General features: G+C 45.2%; 1 protein-coding gene across 1 annotated transcript in view; it reads right to left on the bottom strand.

Annotated features, from left to right (window-relative positions):
• DUSP22 (dual specificity phosphatase 22) overlaps positions 1-22,997 on the bottom strand; it is a 205,188-nt gene that overhangs the window by 133,124 nt on the left and 49,067 nt on the right. Inside the window, exon 2 of the mRNA XM_082258652.1 lies at positions 14,220-14,253. Within this exon, the coding sequence (XP_082114778.1) occupies positions 14,220-14,253 (34 nt within the window). The remainder of the gene's footprint in view (positions 1-14,219; positions 14,254-22,997) is intronic.

Consider the following 22,997-nt stretch of genomic DNA (forward strand, 5'->3'; position numbering starts at 1 on the left):
GATAGGTTGTATACGATAGTATAGAGGTGATGTGCTGAAAGGACAGGCGTGAGTAGAGATAGCAATGATAGGCACTCAATAGTAATGTTCAGGAGTGTTAGCAGATGGTGATAGATAGTATGCAGATAGGTTAGCAATCATGTACAAATAACAGGTGGTAGGGGACAGCAGATGAAGTGTACAGGAATTGCTAACTCAGTGCAAGGATATAGATGGTAGTAGACTCAAGAGCTAGCAATCTATGTAACAGTGCAGATGATAGAAATAGTAATGCATAGATAGCAACAGTCTTTAGTATGCAAGAGTAGATAGGAAGGAATCCCCTGTGGGGTACTTATCACTAGTTGGTTTAGAGAGATGAGGGGTCCGGTAATGAGATAAGGATCAGGTAGCGAGATACAGGATCAGTAGCGAGATACAGGATCAAGTAGCGAGACTCCGGTCTATCCAGATACTGGGGAAATAGCTGGAGGCTTCGGCAGCGTCAGACAAGGCTGTATAACAAGCGGTTTGCACGAACACCTTGTGAGTGAAAGCCGGCGATTGAAATAGCCGCTCAGAGCGGCGCCTAGTGATGACGTCATGCGGCTTAAAGAGATAGGCAGGTATATGCGTTCCACCTAGCTGAAAAGGTGGGACGCAATGCGGAAGAAATGGGCTGGAAGGGTACCGAAGGTACCAGAATCTTACAGTCTTTAGCTGACACTCTAGGATTCTTCTTCACCTCATTGAGCAGTCTGCGCTGTGCTCTTGCAGTCATCTTTACAGGACGGCTACTCCTAGGGAGAGTAGCAGCAGTGCTGAAATTTCTCCATTTATAGACAATTTGTCTTACTGTGGACTGATGAACAGCAAGGCTTTTGGAGATACTTGTATAACCCTTTCCAGCTTTATGCAAGTCAACAATTCTTAATCATAGGTCTTCTGAGAGCTCTTTTGTGCGAGGCATCATTCACATCAGGCAATGCTTCTTGAAAAGCAAACCCAGAACTGGTGTGTGTTTTTTATAGGGCAGGGCAGCTGTCACCAACACCTCCAATCTCATCTCATTGATTGGACTCCAGTTGGCTGACATCTCACTCCAATTAGCTCTTGGAGATGTCATTAGTCTAGGGGTTCACATACTTTTTCCACCTGCACTGTGAATGTTTACATGGTGTGTTCAATAGAAACATGGCAACATTTTGCTATTTGTGTGTTATTAGTTTAAGCAGACTGTGATTGTCTATTGTTGTGACTTAGATGATGATCAGATCACATTTTATGACCAATTTGTGCAGAAATCCATACGATTCCAAAGGGTTCACATACTTTTTCTTGCAGCTGTGTGTATATATATATATATATATATATACATATACACACACACATACATATATACACACACAGTATCTCACAAATGTGAGTACATACCTCACATTTTTGTAAATATTTTATCTTTTAACACTTTGGCCTTTTGCAGCACCAGACCATGACACTCCCACCGCCATGCTTGACTGTAGGTAAGACACACTTGTCTTTGTACTCCTCACCTTGTTGCCGCCACACATGCTTGACACCCTCGGAACCAAATAATTTTATCTTGGTCTCATCAGATCACAGGACATGGTTCCAGTAATCCATGTCCTTAGTCTGCTTGTCTTCAGAAAACTGTTTGCGGGCTTTCTTGTCCATCATCTTTAGAAGAGTCTTCCTTCTGGGATGATAGTCATGCAAACCAATTTGATGCAGTGTGCGGTGTATGGTCTGAGTACTGACAGGCTGACCCCCCACCCCTTCAACCTCTGTAGCAATGCTGGCAGCACTCATACACCTATTTCCCAAAGACAACCTCTAGATATGACGCTGAGCATGTGCACTCAACTTCTTTTGTTGACCATGCAAAGGCCTGTTCTGGGAGGAACCTGTCCCGTTAAACCGCTGTATGGTCTTGGCCACTGTGCTGCAGCTCAGTTTCAGGGTCTTGGCAATCTTCTTTTAGCCTAGGCTTTTTTTTAGAACACCAGAGAGTTATTTGTTATGAGCTGCCATGTTAACCTTCCAGTGACCAGTATGAGACATTGAGAGCGATACCACATGAGTCACATGACACCGGGGACAGAAAATGGCTAATTGGGCCCAATTTGGACATTTTAACTTAGGGGTGTATTTACTTTTGTTGCCAGTGGTTTAGACATGAATGGCTGTGTGTTGAGTTATTTTGAGGGGACAGCAAATTGACAGTTAGCCCCCGTTCACACTGGTCGCCTGACAGGTCGCCGTAGGTTGCCTTCCATAGAGAAGCTGCGGACCCGTTCTAATAGGAGCGACACAAGTCGCTCCGACTTAGAAAAAGGGTCCGGAGCTTCTTTGGGGCGACCCGGAGCGACCTGCATAACTTCAATGTTATGAAGTCCGTGCCGGCCGCTTCGAGGTCGCGGTGCGAGCAGCGCGCCGCGACCTATGAGGTCGTCCGGCAAAGTAGCGTCGCCCCAGTGTGAACGGGGCCTTATACAAGCTGTACACTCACTACTTTACATTGTAGCAAAGTGTCATTTCTTCAGTGTAGTCAAAAGTGTTGTCAAAAGATAATAAAATATTTACAAAAATGTGAGGGGTGTACTCACTTTTGTGACATACTGTAATATATATATATATAAAAACATACAGTATATATATATATATCTTTTTCCATATTGTAGGTACTCCTATTTAATTTATTTTTGCTTTATATTGGGTTTAGCGCAGTGAGCTTTTCTTAGATTCAAAATATTATTTAAAATCCCGAAGGGCTCCAGTAACATGACAAAACTCTTCCAAAATTGTACAAAAGTAGCTTGTAACCTGGCTCCTTTTAGTTGGGTTTAACTGTGGGTACACAGAATAGGAAATCATTTAAAAAGGCATAAAGATCAGTTTAACTTTTTTATTTTAATGGGTGCGCAGGTTGGCGAAATCTAAATGTGTACAAGTATTATTAGTCATACATTAGTGCTCTGCATGAGATCTGTTATCCATTAGGAAGATTAACAGCATAGCATCTGTGCTTTTATAGCACAAGTAGTATGATAAGCAAATAAGTCAAATGCTCACATGACCATTGATATAGCCAAGGACCTGAGAGTGTTTCTTACAAGCCTCGGATACTGCCAGTAACAATATATTTGAGAAGATGAATCCTCCAGTGACACAAGGAGGCTTTTTCCAGACATATGATGATAGGAGGAATTAGCACCGACTGAATTTTTTACCAGCATATACTATTCTGTAGTTGTCAATGCCAAATAGATTACAAGCTTTAAAAGTGTCCTATCCCAAAGGGACTCTAATTTACGTGTTATGCATTGAATTGTTTAAAGTCAGTAAACGTTTTATAGTATTGTAGAATTTTAATATGAGATATAATGTATGTACAGTATGCAAAGGTATTGTTAACGCACAAAGATGTTGTGCAGATGTGCCAGGTATTTTAATAGCATAAGGGTCTTTCACATAATTAATGAGCAGCATCTTGTAGGTAAACACAAACTACATTCAGAAAATGAAGAGATATCACCTTCCTATGTACTGGGGCTGGATAGAAGGATGGAAGTACAATGTTTTGGTTTGAGATGAAAGGTGAAATCCACCTTGAGAAGGAAAAAGACTCTAGGTCTTAAAACCACTTTGTCAAAACCTAGAAGGGTTATTTACAGGACAAAAGGGCCAGTTCAGACATGTGACATGGGTAAGATCTATAATAGTTTTGAAAGGTGGCTTCAGAAGTGCACCAAGCAAAGTATAGCTTCTAAATGGGATGTTGAACCTTATGAGTAGTTTTATCAGTGTGGGGATGGGGTGGACTAAATCAGACAGGCCTCTGTGCTGCAAAACCAGGGCTTCAACATCCATGCTGTTAAAGCTATTGACCGTGAAGCCAGGTGGTAAGGTGGGCATTGGGACAGAAGATCTGGATAGTCTCAAAGATCCCATGAAGCATCTGCCAGAAGCATGATCAGGTCAGAGTACTACATCCTGCCTAATGTTCTCCATTTCAAATCTGCAAAACAGACAGGAAAGGAGTTTCAAGGGAGTGTTGTATTGTGATGTTCTGCCCAGAACAGAATCCTGTCTACCACTCTTGCCGCAGCAAGACTACTAATTCCTCCCTGATGACTGATGTATGAGGGTGTGGCATACTCTGACTAGATCTGGACTGGAAAACCCTCCAGGTGAGATGTCCAGCACTGTAGGGGCATCAAACTACTTAAAGCTCCAAAATGTTCATCAGTAGACAGAATTCTCTCAAAGTTCAAGCCTTGCACCAACAAGGTGTCTATTTCAGACTGGCATTCGTTGTGGAGGATCTTCCAAGAGATCGGGAGGAAGGAATTCCTAAAATCCAGGGCTGGATTGCAGAGCCTTCAAGCCAGAGACAACTTGCTCTTCCTGACAATGCTGACAACCTAAAATGAAGGTGTGACTATAGATCACCTTTAAACCTTTCTCAGTAACGAAAAATCATTCATTCTCCTAGGAGGCTGGCAAAAAACGAGGCATGGTGGGAGTGGTTATACCAGGCTGATTATTATTTCTTGTTTGCCAGTGTCCAATTCCACCCAAAGGTATCAGTGTAACCCAACTGGCTCTGAATCCTGTGTCCCTCAATAAACAAGAAAAAGAGCTGGCTCCCATCCATTACTAGACAGCAGGAGCTGTCTATGATGCTCATTGCAATGCCCGCCCAGGCTTCAAAAATAGAATTTTTGTAAGAACTTACGGTAAAATTATTTTCTGAGTCCTCTGACAGTTGCCAACCACTCATACAGTCTCTATTATTGGGGTATTGGCGCCCTCTGCAGGAACAAGCTAGGCAGCATTAAATAGCAAAAAACTTTTGCATACATACAGACACACCTCCAGGGGGGGGGGCGTCCCTCCAGCCAATATCTCCAGCTAGTGACCACTCCTTCCTCAGTTCTGTAGCAAGCAGTCAATGGAAACCATCAACCCCAAAACAAGAGGGGCGGGGGCGGCGACTGTCAGAGGACTCAGAGAAAATAATTTTACGGTAAGTTCTTACAAAAATGTTTTCTCTTACGTCCTCTGACAGTCGCCGCCCACTCATACAGTCTCTACGATTGGGAAGTCCCAAAGCAGTGAAGGTGTGAAGGGTGGGAAGACACAACCTCCAAAAAGGCAACGTAGGTACCAGGCCAGAGAGATATGCAACTGAGACAACTGGGCCTCCAAAGCTCAATAGGAGCTAACCCAGGAAAAACGAAAAAAACAACCCCATGCAGAAGAGACAGAGAAGCAATAGGTCTCTTCAGACAACCGCTGCACTCAAAAACTCTGCGGCTAAAAGAAGCATCCGAGAATGCCAACATGGCAAGGTAATAGACCTCTGTAAAAAAGTGTGCACAGAAGACCAGGTCGCCGCTTTGCACACCTGAGCCACCGAAACGCCCAAGACACACTGACGGCTCCAGGAGAGCGTGCCCTTACAAGGAAAGGCGGAACCTGACCCTTGATCGAATAGGCCTGCATAATCGTCTGTCTGATCCATTTGAAATGGTCGCCACAGACGAAGCAGTACCCTTCCGAGGCGCCTCAGGAAGGACAAACAGGCAATACTACTTCCTGAAGGACTCCATGGCAGACAGGCAACCCTGATCGCCCGGACCACATCCAAGGAATGCCAAGCAAACCCCTTCGGATGCTTGGGCTTCACACAAGGCGAAGGCAACCCAATATCCTCAATGAGGTGGAAAGCTGAAAACCACCGTAGGAAGAAAAGACTGATTTGGTCGCAAGACCACGTAATCCCTATGAACAACCAGATAGAGGGAGCGGCAAGACAGAGCCGCCAACTCAGACACTCTGCGAGCAGATGTGACCGCCACCAGAAAGGCAACATTCTGTGACAATACAGGCAGAGAGATCCCCCTGATGTTCTCAAGAGAAGGCCGTTGTAAAAAGGGACAAAACCAAAATATAGGTAATATAGGTCCCAGGCAGACAAAAGGAGCCTACCTGGGGGAAGCCAGATTACGCACCCTTTGAAAAAAGGTGCGAAAACAAGGCAGAAGTCGCCAAGAGACGCTGGAAAAAAGAATGGCCAAGACCGACAACTGGCCCTTAAACGTGGTCAGCGCCAGTCGCTGATCCACCCCAGTTTGCCTGAAGGCCAAACTCCTCGCTACCAAAAAGGAGCGGGGATAAAATCCATGCGACTCACACTAGGCAAAATATGCCCTCCAGGTACGATGAGAAAACTTCCTAGAAGCAGCTTTCCTAACCCTTAGTAGGGTAGGAAAGACAGCCAGCGGGAGACCCCTGTCTCTCAAGACTTGGCGTACAACAGCCACGCCGCCGAAGCCAGCGACTGTAAAGCAGAATGGCAGATTGGCACTTGAGACCAAAGATCGTCTCTTAGTGGAAGCCGCCATGGAGGCTCGATGGCCATCTGCATGATGTCCGCATACCAAGACCTACACGGCCAGTCTGAAGCCACCAGAATCCCCCACCTCGGTCCAACCTGCGGAGGAACCTGGACAACAGCTTAATCGGGGGGAAAGGCATATAGCAGCCGAAACCGGTGCCAAAGCACCCCAAACGCGACTGAGGCGTCTGCCAGAGAATCGCGTGTGCTGGCTACGAACCTTTCCATCTTTTAGTGGAGGCGTGAAGCAAACAAGTCCATGTCCAGAGACCCCCACCGGACACACAGGAGGCGAAACATCTCCGGATGCAGGGACCATTCTCAGACAGTCCGCCTGCCAGTACTCCACACCTGTAATGTGAATGGCCAAAATAGCCGGAACGTGCAGCTCGGCCCAAGATAGGATCTCGGCCACTTCCTTGGCCGCCCGGCACACCTGGTGCCCCTCTGGCAATTGATGGAAGCCACCGCCGTGGCGATGTCCGTCTGCACTCAAACAGAGCAGCCCTGTAGCCGAGCCGACCCAGAGAGCAGACAGAGCAAGATTGCCCAGGGCTCCAAGACACTTATCGGCAAGGAGGATTCTCCCTCTGAGCATGTCCCCTGGGCACACAGCTTGCCCAGAACTCCACCCCAGCCCGACAGGCTGGCATCTGTGGTGAGCACCATCCACAATAGAGGCCGGAAGGACTTGCCTTGTGCCAGAGCCGGCAACTGCAGCCACCACAAAAAAATCTGATCTCACTAGGGGCTCAGCGAAAACCCCCTGTCCAATGACTGAGGCTGTCTGTCCCACCAGGTAAGCATCCCTGCTTGCAGGGTTCTCGCGTTAAAAAGGGAGCAAATGTAATCAATTCGAAAGCCGACACCATCAGTCCCAGGGACCGCATACAGGTCCGTGGAGAAGAACGATCATTGTCCCGGCGGGACCTGATCTCGGTCTGAAGTGTCCGGAGCTTATCCTCCGGAAGAAGAACTTCGCCTGAGCGAAGTCCAGGACCATCCCCAGGAAGGGGAGGCAAACAGAAGGAGTCAGGACCGAATCCTGGAAATAGATGGCCCACCCGAACTCTTGGAACGTCTGAACCGTGCACGACAGATCGCTCGTCAAGGTGGCACTCGAGCTTAACCTGAACAGGAGGTCGCCCCACTATCCGAGGGCCGCAGTCCCCTTTAAGCGCAGCCGAACAAACAATGGAGCCAAAACTTCGGTGAACACCCTTGGAGCCGAAACGAGACCGAAGGGCAATGCCACAAACTGAAAATGCTCCCCTGCTATTGCGAAGCGGAGATACCGCTGACGACCCTCATAGAAAGGGACGTGCATATACGCATCCTTTAGGTCGATGTAGGCCAGGAAAGTCCCCTGGACTCAACGATGCCACCACCGACCAGATGGATTCCATCTGGAGCTTTGCAACCACCCAAGGTGGTTCAGAAACGTCAGGTCCAAATCGGACGCACCTTGCCCACTTTTCTGGGCATCGCAAACAGATTGGAGTAAAGATCCCCGAGACTGGTCCCCGTGAAGGGACTCGCACGACGACCCCTAGGGTGAGAAGAGCTTGAACCGCCCTCTTGAGATCCCAGAAACAATTGGGAGTCAGAAGGAGATTTGATGGAAAGAACCTGTCTTGCGAGGCGAGAGCGAGACTCGATCCTGTACCACAAACAAATTAGTTTGTGCACCCACCTGTCCTGGATCTTGGACACCCAGGGTTTGGGAAAACAACGCAGACGGCCCCCCATCCCTGAAACGAGTGAGGGCATCCCTACAAGAAGAAGTGGACTGGGTTGCCGAACCAGCCTGGCCAGTTTTGAACTCACCCGCCCAAGACTTCTTGTGACCACCAGAGGTCTTGAAGGACTTTCCATTTTCCTGTGCCCCGAAGGCACGAAGGGACCCCTGGTTAGTCTTAAAAGAGGAACCCCGCCTGGCGCGGGGAGATTTATCCTGTGAGGCTTGAGGTAAAAGAGTACTCTTACCCCCAGTAAGCCCTTTGATCAGCTCATCCAGAACGTCACAAAAAAGACGATTCCCCGCACAAGGGACGTCAGACACTGACTTTGTAAAAGCGTAGTCGGTCGACCAGCTTTTCAGCCAAATAATGCGGCGGATTACAAACCCGACCGCAAACAGCCATGCTACCAAAGGAGCCACGTCCAAGGCCGCGTCACACAGGTACAATTACGGCCTGGGCCATTTGATCCAACATGTCCAGCACAGCTGGAGAGACTGACTCTGCTACTAAAGTGCACCTAAGCGCCTTGGACCACTTCGCAATAGCCGGAGAAACCATCACCGAAGCGAACACAGGTGTTAGCAGGGAACCCGCCACCAAAAACATGTGGCAGGAAAGTGTCTCCATCCGTCCATCCGCCGGGTCCTTAAACACCAGGGAGTCTTCCACGGGCATCAAAGTGGAGTCATTTAATCTGGAAACAGTGTGGTCCACCTTAGGAGCCACAGTCCAGCGAGAAGCCACCAAATCCACAAAGGGATAACGGTACCTTAATCTCTTAGGTACCCCCAGAGTATGCTTAATGCGATGCCATAGGTCAGTCACTGTTTTGTGAGACTCCTCGGGACAAGAAAAAACCTGACCCGACTTCTGGGCATTGTGGGTCCCGAAGGAAACCCGCTTACCCGCCATGGGGGGGCTCATCATCAAGATTTTATGTCCCCCTAACGGAGCTGATAAGTGCGTCCACCGCTGCGCAGTATCGTGCTGTCAAAGAGGACAAGTCCTCCTCCTCCATAGGAACCCCTCAGGGGCATAGGCCGTTTCTATGAAAAAAAATGGTCAGACATCAGCAGATCCACTTTTTGACGCTAAAGTCACAAGTGCAGCAGAAAAAGAGGCTATGGAAGCGGATTCAGGAGTACCTGAACCACCAAACAGGTCTGTGGGGAATTTGCTATCTTGGGACTCCATAATAGCAATGTGAAAAATGAATGATGCTGGCCCTTAAAATCGGCGGTTCCCACGGACCCCCATCACAAACTGCACCAAAAGGTGGAGACCCTTTGCACAGCTAAAGCCAAAAATGAGTGCTAGCAGTATTACAGGCCAGAGAAAACAGTAAAATCACCCCACATTGTCACTATACTTGCCACGCTGCTGAACTAGCCCTGAGCCACAAAAAAATGGTGCCCGATAGAGTCTATGGAGAGAAAGCACAGGGAAAATGCCCGCTGCCCATAAAAGACATTTGCCCACACTTAAGATGGGGCCTAACGGGCGCCAAAATGATGAGAGAAAATGGTCGCTGCCCACACTGAGTCTCAAACAGCCTGCCCACACCTAAAATAGCGGCAACCAAAAGCAGCAGTAAACACATGCACTGGACCCCACAGGGAACTCCAGGAAGCCCCCCGGGAAAGATGAAGCCCCCACACCCCCCAGCATGTCGGTCAGTACCGCCGAAGCGCCCCAGCAGGGACAGGGAGGGAGACAGGGGACCGTACCACATGGCCAGCAGGGGGATATTACAGAACCTCAAATGTACTGACATCCCCAGAATGGGCCCACATAACATCCCCTCACAACATAGTCCCAGGGACAGAGGGGTAGTAGTACTCCCCAGTCCATAGAACGTGGGCACCGCTCTGAAACGGGAGACCTCCCACCCTGAGTGGGGGTGCCGTCAGCCAGGAGGGATGCTGGCAACACACGGGCGTTCCGAAGTTGAGACATCCCGGCGAAAAATTGGAACTTCGCAGGCTCGTCCCCGTCACAAGGGGCACTGTCGTTGCGAGGGCTGGGCGTACCAGTAACCTGCGACGCTCGATGGCAGGCTGGGACTCCATAAGGTTCTATAATAACCAGTGCGAGGCCCAGCTCTGCTGACGCTTGTAGTCCTCCAATGTTCTGACTAACTAGCATAAGTGAGAGAAATAAAAATCTATTTGAAAAGAAAAAACACTTTTCTGAAGAAACAGAAAGAAAAAAATTGAGACACTAGGTCCCAGCAGGGAAAACCTAGCCTACTCCTGAGCTAGACAGCAGAAACTGAGGAAGGAGTGGTCACTAGCTGGGGATATTGGCTGGAGGGACGCCCCCCCTCTGGAGGTGTGTCTGTATGTATGTAAAAGTTTTTTGCCATTTAATGCTGCCTAGCTTGCTCCTGCAGAGTGCGCCAATACACCAATCTTAGAGACTGTATGAGTGGGCGGCGACTGTCCGAGGATGTAAGAGAAAAAAGATTTTAAAGTAGGTAAAAAAATAAAACTTATGTTAGTTTAAAAAAAACACACACAAACACAGAACACCAGTTAGGTACATATTATCAGGGGGATCAAGGGGCCAGTGTTTTTTGTGGAGAGGCCAATCAACAGCTGCATATCTAATGGGGATCCCTGTATCATTTAAAACAGGAAGAGTGCTGGTATGTTCTTGTCAGAGGACAAGAAATTGCTTTGGGGGATTTCTGGAAAAACTTGAAGAAGATGAACATATCCTTAAAGAAAAAAAGAGACTTCATCAGGGCGTGCAGAAAGTGACACTTAAAATGCTAATTTGGTTTAAAGGAACAGAATGACCAACTATAGTTACCCTTTCCCTCTTAACTCCAACAGCCAGTGCTCTCCACCACTAGTTGAGGCTCTGGTATGAGTGCGGCCCTCAACGTCCTCATGTACAAAGCAGGGATGCCGGTCCTGCATTATACATAATGACATCAGGGAGCCTGTAACTAGCAGAGACAGGAAAAGGAAAGCCTGCAGGAGTAAGGAATAAGGTAAGTTTAGCTGCTTATTCTCTTACCCCAGTGGTGCCAAAATCTCTCTTTGTCCCACATCCCTAGGGAACATTGGATTCATTTTAACACCCCCTACAAAAGTAATATCACATTTAAGAATGAAGAAGTCCAATTTCCTATTTTTGAGCCACAGGTTAATCCTCATACAGTGCTTTGGGTGATTGGAAATTGGGCAGTTAGATTCTAATTGCTAAAAGGTAAAATTAATCCCAATTGTGAACATAAACCTCAATGACTTGTTTGCTCCTGCTTCTCATTCGTGATTTTGTCAAAACATAAAACTTTCTTGCTGACTGCAATCTGCAGGTTTAGCTTTGGATTCAGGTGATTTCTAGATTTTGTCTTGATTGACAAAGGAGAACTGAAACCACATTAACACAAGTATATTTTTGCAAATGGAATAAGAACCTAGAGTGCTTTTCCACCATGTCTTTGGAAATTTGCATTCTAAGATCTCTATTTGTCCGCAAGCCAAAAGGATCTTTCTTCAGCATTTCATGGTCTGACATTTTCTCCAAATTGTAGCAATATAGATTCATGGTCCATTCTTCTGAAATCCTTAGGTCTCCAGCAACAAAATATCCATCACATTTTATGAGTCAAACAATATACATTTATGAATTTCTGAGTGAAACAATTTACAATGATTATGTCAGATGTTGCATTTTATGATTTTAAAAGCAATGCTTTGACAATCAGATACTTACTTTACTTATATGCTAATTCTGTTGTTCTCTCCTTTTGATTAAATAAATAACGAGACTACTATCTACACAACACAACCACCTACTACTACTGCTCAAAGCACACCAGTAAGTGATGACTCATGACTCGTCATTAAGGGACACAAGTCACTCTGTCAAACCCCCTGAAATTCCACTGCACACCCTTTGTGGTGCAGGCAACCTTGCTGTACCCCTAGACAATACATGCATTTTTTTCCAGCTGCCCAGAGTTGACCTTTAATTTACTTTCATTGCTGCAAAAAAAAAAAAAAAACGTTGAGGTGTTCAAGTGATTGTAAAGTCAGAAGGTTTTTTTTTTTTTTTTTTTTTATAACAAACATATTGATTCTGCACAGGGCAGCCCGAATCCTCTCCTCTTCTCAGGTCCCTCGCTGCTGCTCCAGGCCTCTCCCTCCAGTCGAGTGCCCCCACAGCATGCAATTTACTATGGGAGCACCCGTGCCAAGCTGCAGCTCTGTGTGTCCATTCAGACACGGAGCTGCGGTTTGGCCCTGCCTCCTCTCTCTCCTAATTGGCTATCTGACTTTGACAGCCGTGGGAACCAATGTTTCAACCAATCAGGAGGGAGAGTCGGATGGCCAAGGGACTCGTGCACATTGCTGGACAGAGATGGGGCTAAGGAAAGTATTAGGGGGTGCTGGGGAGACGGCTACACACAGGTTTTTTATCTTCATGCATAAAATGCATGAAGATAAAAACACCTTCTGACTTTACAACTCCTTTAATGCATTCTATGCATTAGGATAAAGAGCCTGCCCCTGCAGCGCCCTTAATGCTTATCTGAGCCCCATTTATATCCAGCGATGTCCACGAGTGCCTCGACCATCAGGGACTCTCCCTCCTGACTGGCCGAGACACAGCAGCAGCACCATTAGCTCCTGCTGTTGTCAATCAAACTCAGTTAGCCAATCAGGAGAGAATAGGGGTGGGGCCGAACCTCAGCTCTGTGACTGAATGGATACACTGATCTGCATCTCGGCTTGGGTGCCCCCATAGCAAGCTGCTTGCTGTAGGGGCACTCAACAGAAGGGAGCAGCCAGGAGCTCCAGCCAGGGACCCAAAAAGAGGAAGATCTGGCCTGCTCTGTGTTAAACCACTACACAAGGCAGGTAAGTATAAAATGTTTGTTATTTTAATAGAAATAAAAAACTAGACTTTAGTATCACTTTAACCCATTATTTGTTCTCTGAAAAGGGTCTTTTATGTGTAACTTATATTTTTACCTTTGGGAGTTTACTGCTTACTTCTGTACAAATTGAGTTTATTATTTAGATTTGAGCAACTTTCAATAAAAACTGGAAAAAAGGAGATCAGAGGAAGGAACCAGTGAGAGCTGTAGGAGACCCAGGAGATCTTACAATTCCGGAAGTGCTGGTTTCCTTGTCGACTTCCGGGGACGATTTCACAGCTTCAGAGCAGAACTCAGTGGCACGGGGAGCTGAAAGGAATTAATTACTGTCTATGTTTACAGGGAGAGCTTTGCTGGGTACCTTTATATAGTGATGGGTTTGTGTTAAAGAAAGCTAATCTAAATTAACCTTAACGCAGAACCATTATATTTTCCCTTTAAAACAAATATAATTAATAGGGGCTTGATTATTACTGCCAAAGTGCTACTTTTGAGCAGCAGAGGGAGGAATAACTGACACAAACTCTCTGGTATTGTATTAAATCTGTCTCTTTGCTCCCGTTTTGTACTTTCCTGGTGTGCAACAAGATTGAGAAATCTACCCCGGAGGCAAGCAGCAATTGAAAGTATAAGGTTTACTACTGCATGAATGATAAATGCACAAGTAGGACTAAAAAACTAACTATCAGAAATGAATACAGGAGATAGCTAAAAAAAAATCAATCTTGGATTTATAATGAAGAAAAGTAGAATATCACACTAGCAGATAATATTAAAGAATATCTATAGATGCTATGGGTGGCAATAACGAATACGTGTTTCTTAAAGTAGAAATAAAATTGACTAATTAAAAAAAAAAAAAATGAGCACACAGCTCTTTATTGCAGCATACTATGTCTCTTCTGTAGTAACATACACTTGCCTATCTGTTAGCATTCGTCTATTGAATGCACACTAACCTGTGCATGCATTATTCCCTAACTGGCCAATTAAGAGGCCAAAAACTCACAACCCGGAGATAACCAGGGAGAAGGTGAAAGCGGCCGGCGGGGCATTAACAGCTGCATCACTGGAATGAGGAGGTGAGTATTTCCGTGAGTTTAGTTCCCCTGTTAGAGACATTGGTCCTTTCAAATGAAAAAGTGCTACCAAAAATGATATAAACAGAAAATGAACATACCTTTGAAGTTCCCTAAGAATAAGCCAGGGAGAATCTGTAGAAAACAGAACTGAATTAATATACATTTTGTTTCAAAAAGAAACTGTCAAAATATTGCACAAACTATTTATCCATGGAAACAAAACATCTCCTATTTCTCTGCTCATTTGCATTGATTTTATGCACTATTATCCTATCACTTTGAATTCACTGTTATCTGTGTAATTTTAGCTCTGATTTTACATATATATTTCTATATACAGTAAACCCCCGTTATAACGTGGTACAGTTTTTGCGGTCCCGGTATATTGCGTTTTTTTTTCTGGAAGACCTATTAATATTATTTTACTTACTAAATCATTGTTAATTAAATATTTTTGTGTTTTCTCTTGCTCGGTCTCTCAGTATCTTTTATGTGTTTAAGAGCCGGTTCAGACTCCGTTCACACTGGGGCGACCTGTCAGGCGACCTGGTCGCCTGACAGGTCGCCTGCCATAGAGTAGCTGTGGACCCGTTCTAATAGGAGCGACACAAGTCGCTCCGGCTTAGAAAAAGGGTCCGGAGCTTCTTTGGGGCGACTCGGAGCGACCTGCATTGACTTCAATGATATGAAGTCCATGCCGGACGCTCCGAGGTCGCGGTGCGAGCTGAGCACAGTGACCTGTGAGGTCGCCCCGGCAAGTAGCGCCGCCCCAGTGTGAACGGGGTCTCACACTACTCCGACTTGGGACGCGACTTGTGTGCCCCCAAGTTGCTCCAAGTCTCTTGTCATTACAAATTCAATGTAAATGAATGAGAGCCATCTTAATATGCACTACTGAAGTCGCCCCAACTTCAGAAAAGGTTCCTGTACTACTTCAAGGCGACCTCTATCCGACTTGTGCACATAGACTTCAATGGGAGTCGCCTCTAAGTCGGATCCTTTTTAATTTTCAAGCGACTGTGATCAGACTTTTCAGGAAGAAGAAAATGATTAGCCAGGCATTCCCTACAGACAAAGTCGCCTACCATTTAAGTCTCTTACAAGTCTCTTACAAGTCTCTGCTAAAAAGTCACTCCTTCATGGGGCGACTTTCTGGTCGTGGTAGTGTGAACCGGCTCTTAATGGGTTTCTATTGTTTTAAAAGTGTGTTTAAAGACCTTAAGAGCCGGTTCACACTGAGGCGATCCGACTTCGGGGGGCGACCTGTGAAGTCGCGTGCACCGCGACTTCGGCGCGACTTGCAGGGACTTCACATAATGGAAGTCTATGCAAGTCGCTCCCAGGTTGCCCCAAAGTAGTACAGGAGCCTTTTTCTAAGTCGGAGCGAACTTGTGTCGCTCCTATTAGAACGGGTCCTGTACTACTCAATGGACCGCGACCTACCGCGACTTGTCAGGCTGACAAGTCACGCTAGTCTGAATGGGCTCTAAAATGCTTTTAAAAGTAAGGTGAAAGCTATAAAAACATGCCTAGAGTGTATTTAAATACAGTCTTTCTATTTCGCGGATTTTCTCGCGGGTGGGTCCGGAACATAACCCCCGCTATGGAGGGGGGTTTACTGTATATTTTTACGCTATCTCCTGAAACCATATTTTGCACCACGGCCACTATAGTAATAACTAAATATAGAAAATGTATCAATTAATGTGCAATTACACAACAACCCCTCACCCAGTGTTCCCATAAAAGGAATTTCAATCTGATCCTCTCCCAAAAAAAAAACGTTTTGACAATAGCTGCTGCTATAAATAATTAAATATCATATACTACTGATATTAAATATAGGACACTAAAGTGCAACTTAAATCTCATTGACTTTATTTTGTAATCTGTTGCCCTAAAAGTACCATGTACAGCAAGTACTGTAGGTATATAAGTCAATGAGACCTAAGTTGCAGTTTATATAGGGTTAGGGTTATTAGCATAATACATTAACACTGAAAAACAAAGGGCAAGCCCTACGACCAAGGGAAATTGTCACTGTTTTGATTCAGTAAGAGTATAAAAAAAGGGAATCTACCAAGGCTGGACTCACTTCCTCCAGCCATAGCAACAGTTTAATATTCTTGTAACCAACTACAGACAGAAGGAGAGGATGCTTTTAAATGTGATATATAGTGTATGCATGATTAACTGCAGGATGACAGAGGAAGTGATTTCAGAACATGATGAAGAATGAGGTACAAAAAGACAGAAAGGGAAAAAGCATTACACTGTATCCTTTACTGCATCCTTCAAGCCTGCCAACATCTGCCTTTACAGTGCAGTTTGCAGAATTTCCTTTTTAAAAGTGGTGCTATTAATGATTCAGGATATTTTTTGTTGCTTCATTGTAAGCCAATTACTGATGTCCACTTAAAAACCTCAAAAAGCTGGGGTACTTATACTGTTCTGGATATGATAAACACAAACAGCAATGTGTTCCTTAAAGTAAACCTATCACTTTGCATTCAGAAAGAAGTGACAGGTGTCAGGTGCTTATGAAACCCCAACACCCCAATGACAGGTGTTAAGTGCTCTTAAAACCCCACCACCCCCCTTCTTCTTATAATTACTTTCCACATGCTCTCCTGCTGCTATTTCCCAACTGCACCTCTAAATTAAAAACCATGTTGGAGTTTAAACAGGGCTAATAACCGGCTATTATGACAAAGTATGGGTCTAGCGATTGGCCACTCAGGTGCTACGCACTGTATTGTAGGAGGACAAGGAAAAGATCACGTCTTTCCCCTTACCCGAAAATACAGTGCATTTCTAAGGTTCTAGAAGGTGAACGGAGCAGATGAGAAAAGCAGCAAGGGTAAGTATCAGAAAGAGGAAAGGGTTATCAAGAAAACTAGTCACTTTGGCCTAAACAGGAAAAGTGGGATGCATACTTTGTGCCCCTTTCACACAGGCGGACCGTTCATATCCGCCTGTCCATTTTTTTGGCGGATCTGAACGGATGCCCCATGCGTCTCTATGGGGCATCAGATGTCAGCAGAGACATGTCCGCTGACATCCCATCCGTCAAAACTGGACGGGGACGGATGGAAACCCTATTTTCCATCCGTCAAGCGGATCGGATCGGATGAGAACGGACAGGTGGTCCGTTCTCATCTGATTCCCCTGAACAGCCTCATCTGAACAGCAGAGACCTGACAGCTCTGTCTCCGACACAGCGCGGAGACAGAGCTGCCATCCGCCTGCTCAACGGGGATCGGCGGATCGATCCCCCGCTGAGAAAAACAGAGTCCGCCGACGGACTCTACAGTGTGAAAGGGGCCTTAACCACTTTACCACTGAGTACCGGAGTACTACTGTGGCAAAGTGGCTCGTTATCGTCTGACGACGTAGACCTACGTCACCAGACTCCTCCCCCTGTAGGCGGCGCTCGCACGCCGCCGGAGGCGCGCTCCCGCTGTTTTCATTCACAGCGAGAGTCGGGCCAGGGGAGGAGCAGCGGTGATCGCCGCTGCTCTGCCCCGATCGTCGGGGAATCCAGTTTGGAGATCCGCCCGCCTGTGTAAACAGAGCGGGCGGATCTCCTAAGTGACAGGGAGTGACAGATCGGAGTGTTCAGCATAGCTGAACATCCGATCTGTCCCTGGCTCACTCAGTCACCTCCCCCCCCACACATTAGTAAGCACCAGGCATACATTAACCCCTCCCTCTCCAATAAAATTAACCCCTTCCCTGCCAGTGTCATTTTTACAGTAACATATATATAGCACTGATTACTGCAGTAATGTCACTGCTACCCCCAAAAGTGTCAAAAATGTCAGTCAAGGGTCCGATCTGTCCGCAGCAATGTCGCAGTCCCGCAAAAAAAAATTGCAGATCACCGCCATTATGCTTTAGAAATCTTTCCCATAGTTAGTAAACGCAATAACTTTTGCGCAAACCAATCAAAATACGCTTATTGCGATTTTTTTTACCAAACATGGGTAGCAGAAAACAAATTGGCCAAAAATTTAAAAAAAAATTGGTTTTTACATCTTTTTTGGGGGGAATTTCATATAAAAAAATGTTAAAAATATTGTTATTTTTTCAAAATAAACGCTCTTTTTTTGTTTATAGCGCAAAAAGTAAAAATCGCACAGGTGATCAAATACCACCAAAAGAAAGCTCTGTTTGTGGGAAAAAAAGGACTTAAATTTCGTTTGGGTACGGCGTTGCATGACCGCGCAATTGTCAGTTAAAGTCGCACAGCGCCGAATCGCAAAAAGTGGCCCAGACGTAAGACAGCAAAATGCTCAAGTGGTAAAGTGGTTAAAGTCGATCTATACCAGGGGTCTTTAAACTATGGCCCTCCAGTTGTTCAGGAACTACAATTCCAATCATGCCTAGTCATGTCTGTGCATGTCAGAATTTTATAATGCCTCATGGGATCTGTAGTTCCGCAACAGCTGGAGGCCCGAAGTTTGAGGATCCCTGATCTATACCCTCCACAAAAATGTATGTCTGTTACAACTATCCCCTTCACAGACAGTTAGGATTTCCAGGTCTACACTTCTTCAGCAGTGCAAGTCACTGGCCACATGGTCCTGTTGAAAGGGCCAAGGTGCTGATTTCAATGTGCAGCCAGAAAAACATTGGAGGCTCTACTTGAATTTTCATCCCAACTTTTTAACCGGTTGCCGACTGCTCACAGTATATTTACTGCGGCAGTCAGCCCCGGCCAGGCAGAGTGACGTCGCTCGCCTGTCACTCCTTTTAGAGCCAATAGCGGGCGGGCTCGGCTCGTTCACAAAGGAGTGTGGGCGTGTGACCGGCGGACCCGATGTCCGCCGGTCACGCTATGTTTGCCGGTACAGCGGGAGAAAGACAGAGCGGCTTATGTAAACAAGCCGCCTGTCATTCTCCCCTGTGTAAAAATGAAGATCAGACGGTTCTATGTAGAACCGTTGATCTTTGTTTTTACACTAGGAGACCTGTCCCCCTACAGTTAGAATCACGCCCCTAGGACACACTTAACCCCTCCCAGTCCAATACAGTTAACCCCTTCCCTGCCAGTGTCATTTTTGCAGTAACAGTGCATATATATAGCACTGATTACTGCAGTAATGTCACTGGTACCCCCAAAAGTGTCAAAAATGTCAGTCAAGGGTCCGATCTGTCCGCCGCAATGTCGCAGTACCGCAAAAAAAAAAAAAAAAAAAAAAAAAAAAATCGCAGATCGCCGCCATTACTCGTTTAAAAAAAAACACCAAAAATGACAAAAATCTTTCCCTTTGTTAGTAAACGCGACTTTTGCGCAAACCAATCAAAATACGCTTTTTGCGATTTTGTTTACCAAACATATGTAGCGTAAAACAATTTGGCCGAAAATGTTAAAAAATTTTGATTTTTACATTTTTTTGGGGGGGGAATTTCATATAAAAAAAAAGTGAAAAATATTGTTATTTTTGCAAAAATTACGCTCTTTTTTTGTTTACAGCGCATGATCAAAAAATCGCACAGGTAATCAAATACCACCAAAAGAAAGCTCTGTTTGTGGGAAAAAAAAGGACAAGAAATTTGTTTAGGTACAGCGTCGCACGACCGCGCAATTGTCCGTCAAAGTCACGCAGTAAAAAATCGCAAAAAAACCCCTGGTCAGGAAGGGGGTAAAATCTTCCGGGGCTTAAGTGGTTAAAGAAATCACACGGCCAATTTCTCAGCAAGTCTCCAGAGGGGTTCAGAATTAGAGGTGCAGAACAAAGGCAAGTGCTTCATAACTGCCTTTCAATTTGTTTGCCAAGATTGATGACTGTAATGAAGACAATTCTTGAGCATAAAGATTTGCTTTAATTCTACAGCATAGTTTAAAACACTATTGTGACTATATAGAAACTGGAACAAACTTCTGATAGTAACAGGCAAGGTGGTCAGTAGTAACCATAACACCATATACAGGCAAATCTTTAGACGTAAAAAGGTATTACAATCAGTTTTATATAATGGGCTTCTCATAATTTAGTAGAATGATGGCCATAGCTCATTATGCAATACTTACCTTAGAACGAGCCCCCGCCGTGCAGCCCGCTTACCTGTATGACGGGCGACATGTCCAGTCGCCCGTCTTCCGGGATCGCGGCATCCGGCTATCTGGTTGGCCGGAGCCGCGGTGACGTCACTCCCGCGCACACGCGCGGGAGCCGACAGTCACGGCACGGGTCTCTGAAGAAACGGCACCAGCGGCCGTTCCTTCAGAGCGCATGCGCCAGTGACGTCACTGGCTGCATGTAAGGTAAATCTCTCCTAAACTGTACATGTTTAGGAGATATTTACAGTACCTATAGGTAAGCCTTATCATAGGCTTACCTATAGGTACAAGTGTCAGAGGAGGGTTTACTTCCTCTTTAAGTTTAAGGGCTCATGTACACACAGACTAGGTTGACCGCTGGTCGTTGGAAAACGCAGCAAAAACCCGCCTCGATTTTGCCTCATTTTGTGGCAGGCGGTCAAAACGTTCCTATCCTGAAGGCAATTCTTCTGCTTTCCGGAGAGGAAAGTTGAACCTCCCCTAACTGCAGAAGCTTCTAAACTCTTGTAAAAGCCTATGTGTTCATGGACACGTGAAGGCTTTTATGGAGTTGAATTTAGAAGCTTTGGCAAACAAAAAAAAAAAAAATGCCAAAAGCTCCTAAACTTAGGTTTAGAAGCTGTAGTGTGCATGAGCCCTAAATGGGGTTGGGGCAAGGGCAGCCCTGCCATGGGTCCCGCAGAACTTGGAGAGGGGCAGCAAATTGACTCCCAAGATTTTTTTCCAGCAGTTTCTTGTGTCATCAGTTTGCGGCGTGTTACGGGCGGCATTTCCCCATATCATACTTTCGCCTGTAGTGCAAAAGGATGAGTATGAGGAGGCAGAGTGTCTCCTTTGGGGAATGTCCTTCAGGTGATGGTGGTGTGTGCAATGACGTCAGACATCAGCGCAATTCATCCCATGCAGGGCAGGCTGGATCTTCTTGGTTAGTGGGCACGCCAGATACAGGAGTGACAGAAGGACAGAAAGTGGGTGTTCGGTGGTCCGGTCCGGTGGTGAGTTAAGATGAAGATAGCAGTGAATATAATATTTTCTATATTTTATATTTATATAAAATAATGGATGTGGGGGGCCTTTTGTTGGGTGTGAATTTTTTTTTTTTTTGGGGGGCGGGGCAGCATTTCATTCTTGGACACAGGCAGCACAATGTCTTCGGCCAGCCCTGGGTTAGGGGTTCCTAGAATCTTTACACCGCTGAGGCTATGTCCTGGCATTTTTCTATTTCTAGGGCAAAGTCATTGTTTTAGAAATCAAAATCTTACTTACAATATAAATCAAAAAGTTCTGTGCTAAGTCAAAATGTGAAAAATATGAAACAAAACAAGCTGCATACACAGGCTCATAGAACAAAGTGCAAACAATGTATAACCAATATGTGTTGCGCTAAAGATTGAATAATAAACAAGTGAAAAAAACAGACACCAAACAATAAAAATTGTTGTACAAATCATGTGAATACCCTATAAAAGTGAGAGTGGTATGAGGGACTACTAATCCCAGCATAAATAATAATGACCGAGCAACTATTTAGAAATGTCCTCCAATGCTAAACAGTCCCAAAAAAAAGTAGTAAAAAGAAAAAAGGAGAAATAAAAAGTGCCCAAAAAAGGAGTGGTGAATCACACTTGAAAGGAACCACAAGTCCCAGCAATGGCAGAGTGTCCGATTAAGCATCCACTGAGTGGCACCCGTGACCAAGAAGGATTTTAAGGTAGGCTGCTTACCAGACTTATATGGTCATCTAATCTATTAGATAGACCACAAATCGCTTAGCAATGGGGCGAGTCAAAAGGATCCCACTGGACAGTCCTCGGAATTCACCTAGGCAGCAGATCCAGGGAGGGCTGGAGCAGATGTCATCAAAGTGAAGCCAATCCTCCCATTAAGATAGGTAAGGCCAGTGCTGACTAGGGTTGCCACCTCATCCCTTTAAACAAGGACAGATATCTTGTTATCTGGACAGATTATCTGTCCTTGTTTGGATGAAAAACCGACTGAACTGATGAACTGTATGTGTGAAAGGGGCCTTAAGCATTGGAGGACGTTTTTAAATAGTTGCTTGATCATTATTATTTATGCTGGGATTAGTAGTCCCTCTTACCATTGGTTTAGACCACTCTCACTTTTATAGGGTATTCACATGATTTGTACAACAATTTTTATTGTTTGGTGTCTGTTTTTTTCACTTGTTTATTATTCAATCTTTAGCGCAACACATATTAGTTATATAATCTTGCTTACAAAGCAGAACAAAAAAGAAAATCCCTGACATGAAAAAAAGTTGGAAAACCCTTCACTTAGGGACTGCCCTGCTGAACAAGCAGCTGTCTACAATGTCACAGACGATAGCCTCAGGGGCTATAAGAGTACACACAGTTGCTTTTCTTTTTTTGGCACGGCATAACTCCAGTCATAGAAAATCACTTCACTCAATGGTTTTCCAAGGCTGAGGCAGCGTAGCAATAAAAAAGGCTAAGGAAAGCCGCATTACCATAAGTGCCCCCCCCCCCTTCCAACCAGCCAGATGAGAAGGGGACCTTTTATTAATGGGACTACAGTGGGAGGAAATTCTTAATAACTTTCACTGGAGAGTACATCTAAAGGTCCTACAGTATATATATATCCTGTAAAATGTTGTTTGCTAATATTTTTTTTTTTACTTTTGAATGCTCAATAAACCATATATTAAATACAAAACAGCACCAAATAATCCAGATAATGGTATTACACTGGAGAAAAAAGCTGAAAGAACATTATAAAATAACCCCTCCTGTTTACGATTTATTCATTTAAATAAAAGCCTCTGTAA

The sequence above is a fragment of the Pelophylax lessonae genome (assembly GCF_965119305.1).
Source record: "Pelophylax lessonae genome assembly, chromosome: 5".
Classification (NCBI taxonomy): Eukaryota; Metazoa; Chordata; class Amphibia; order Anura; family Ranidae; genus Pelophylax; species Pelophylax lessonae.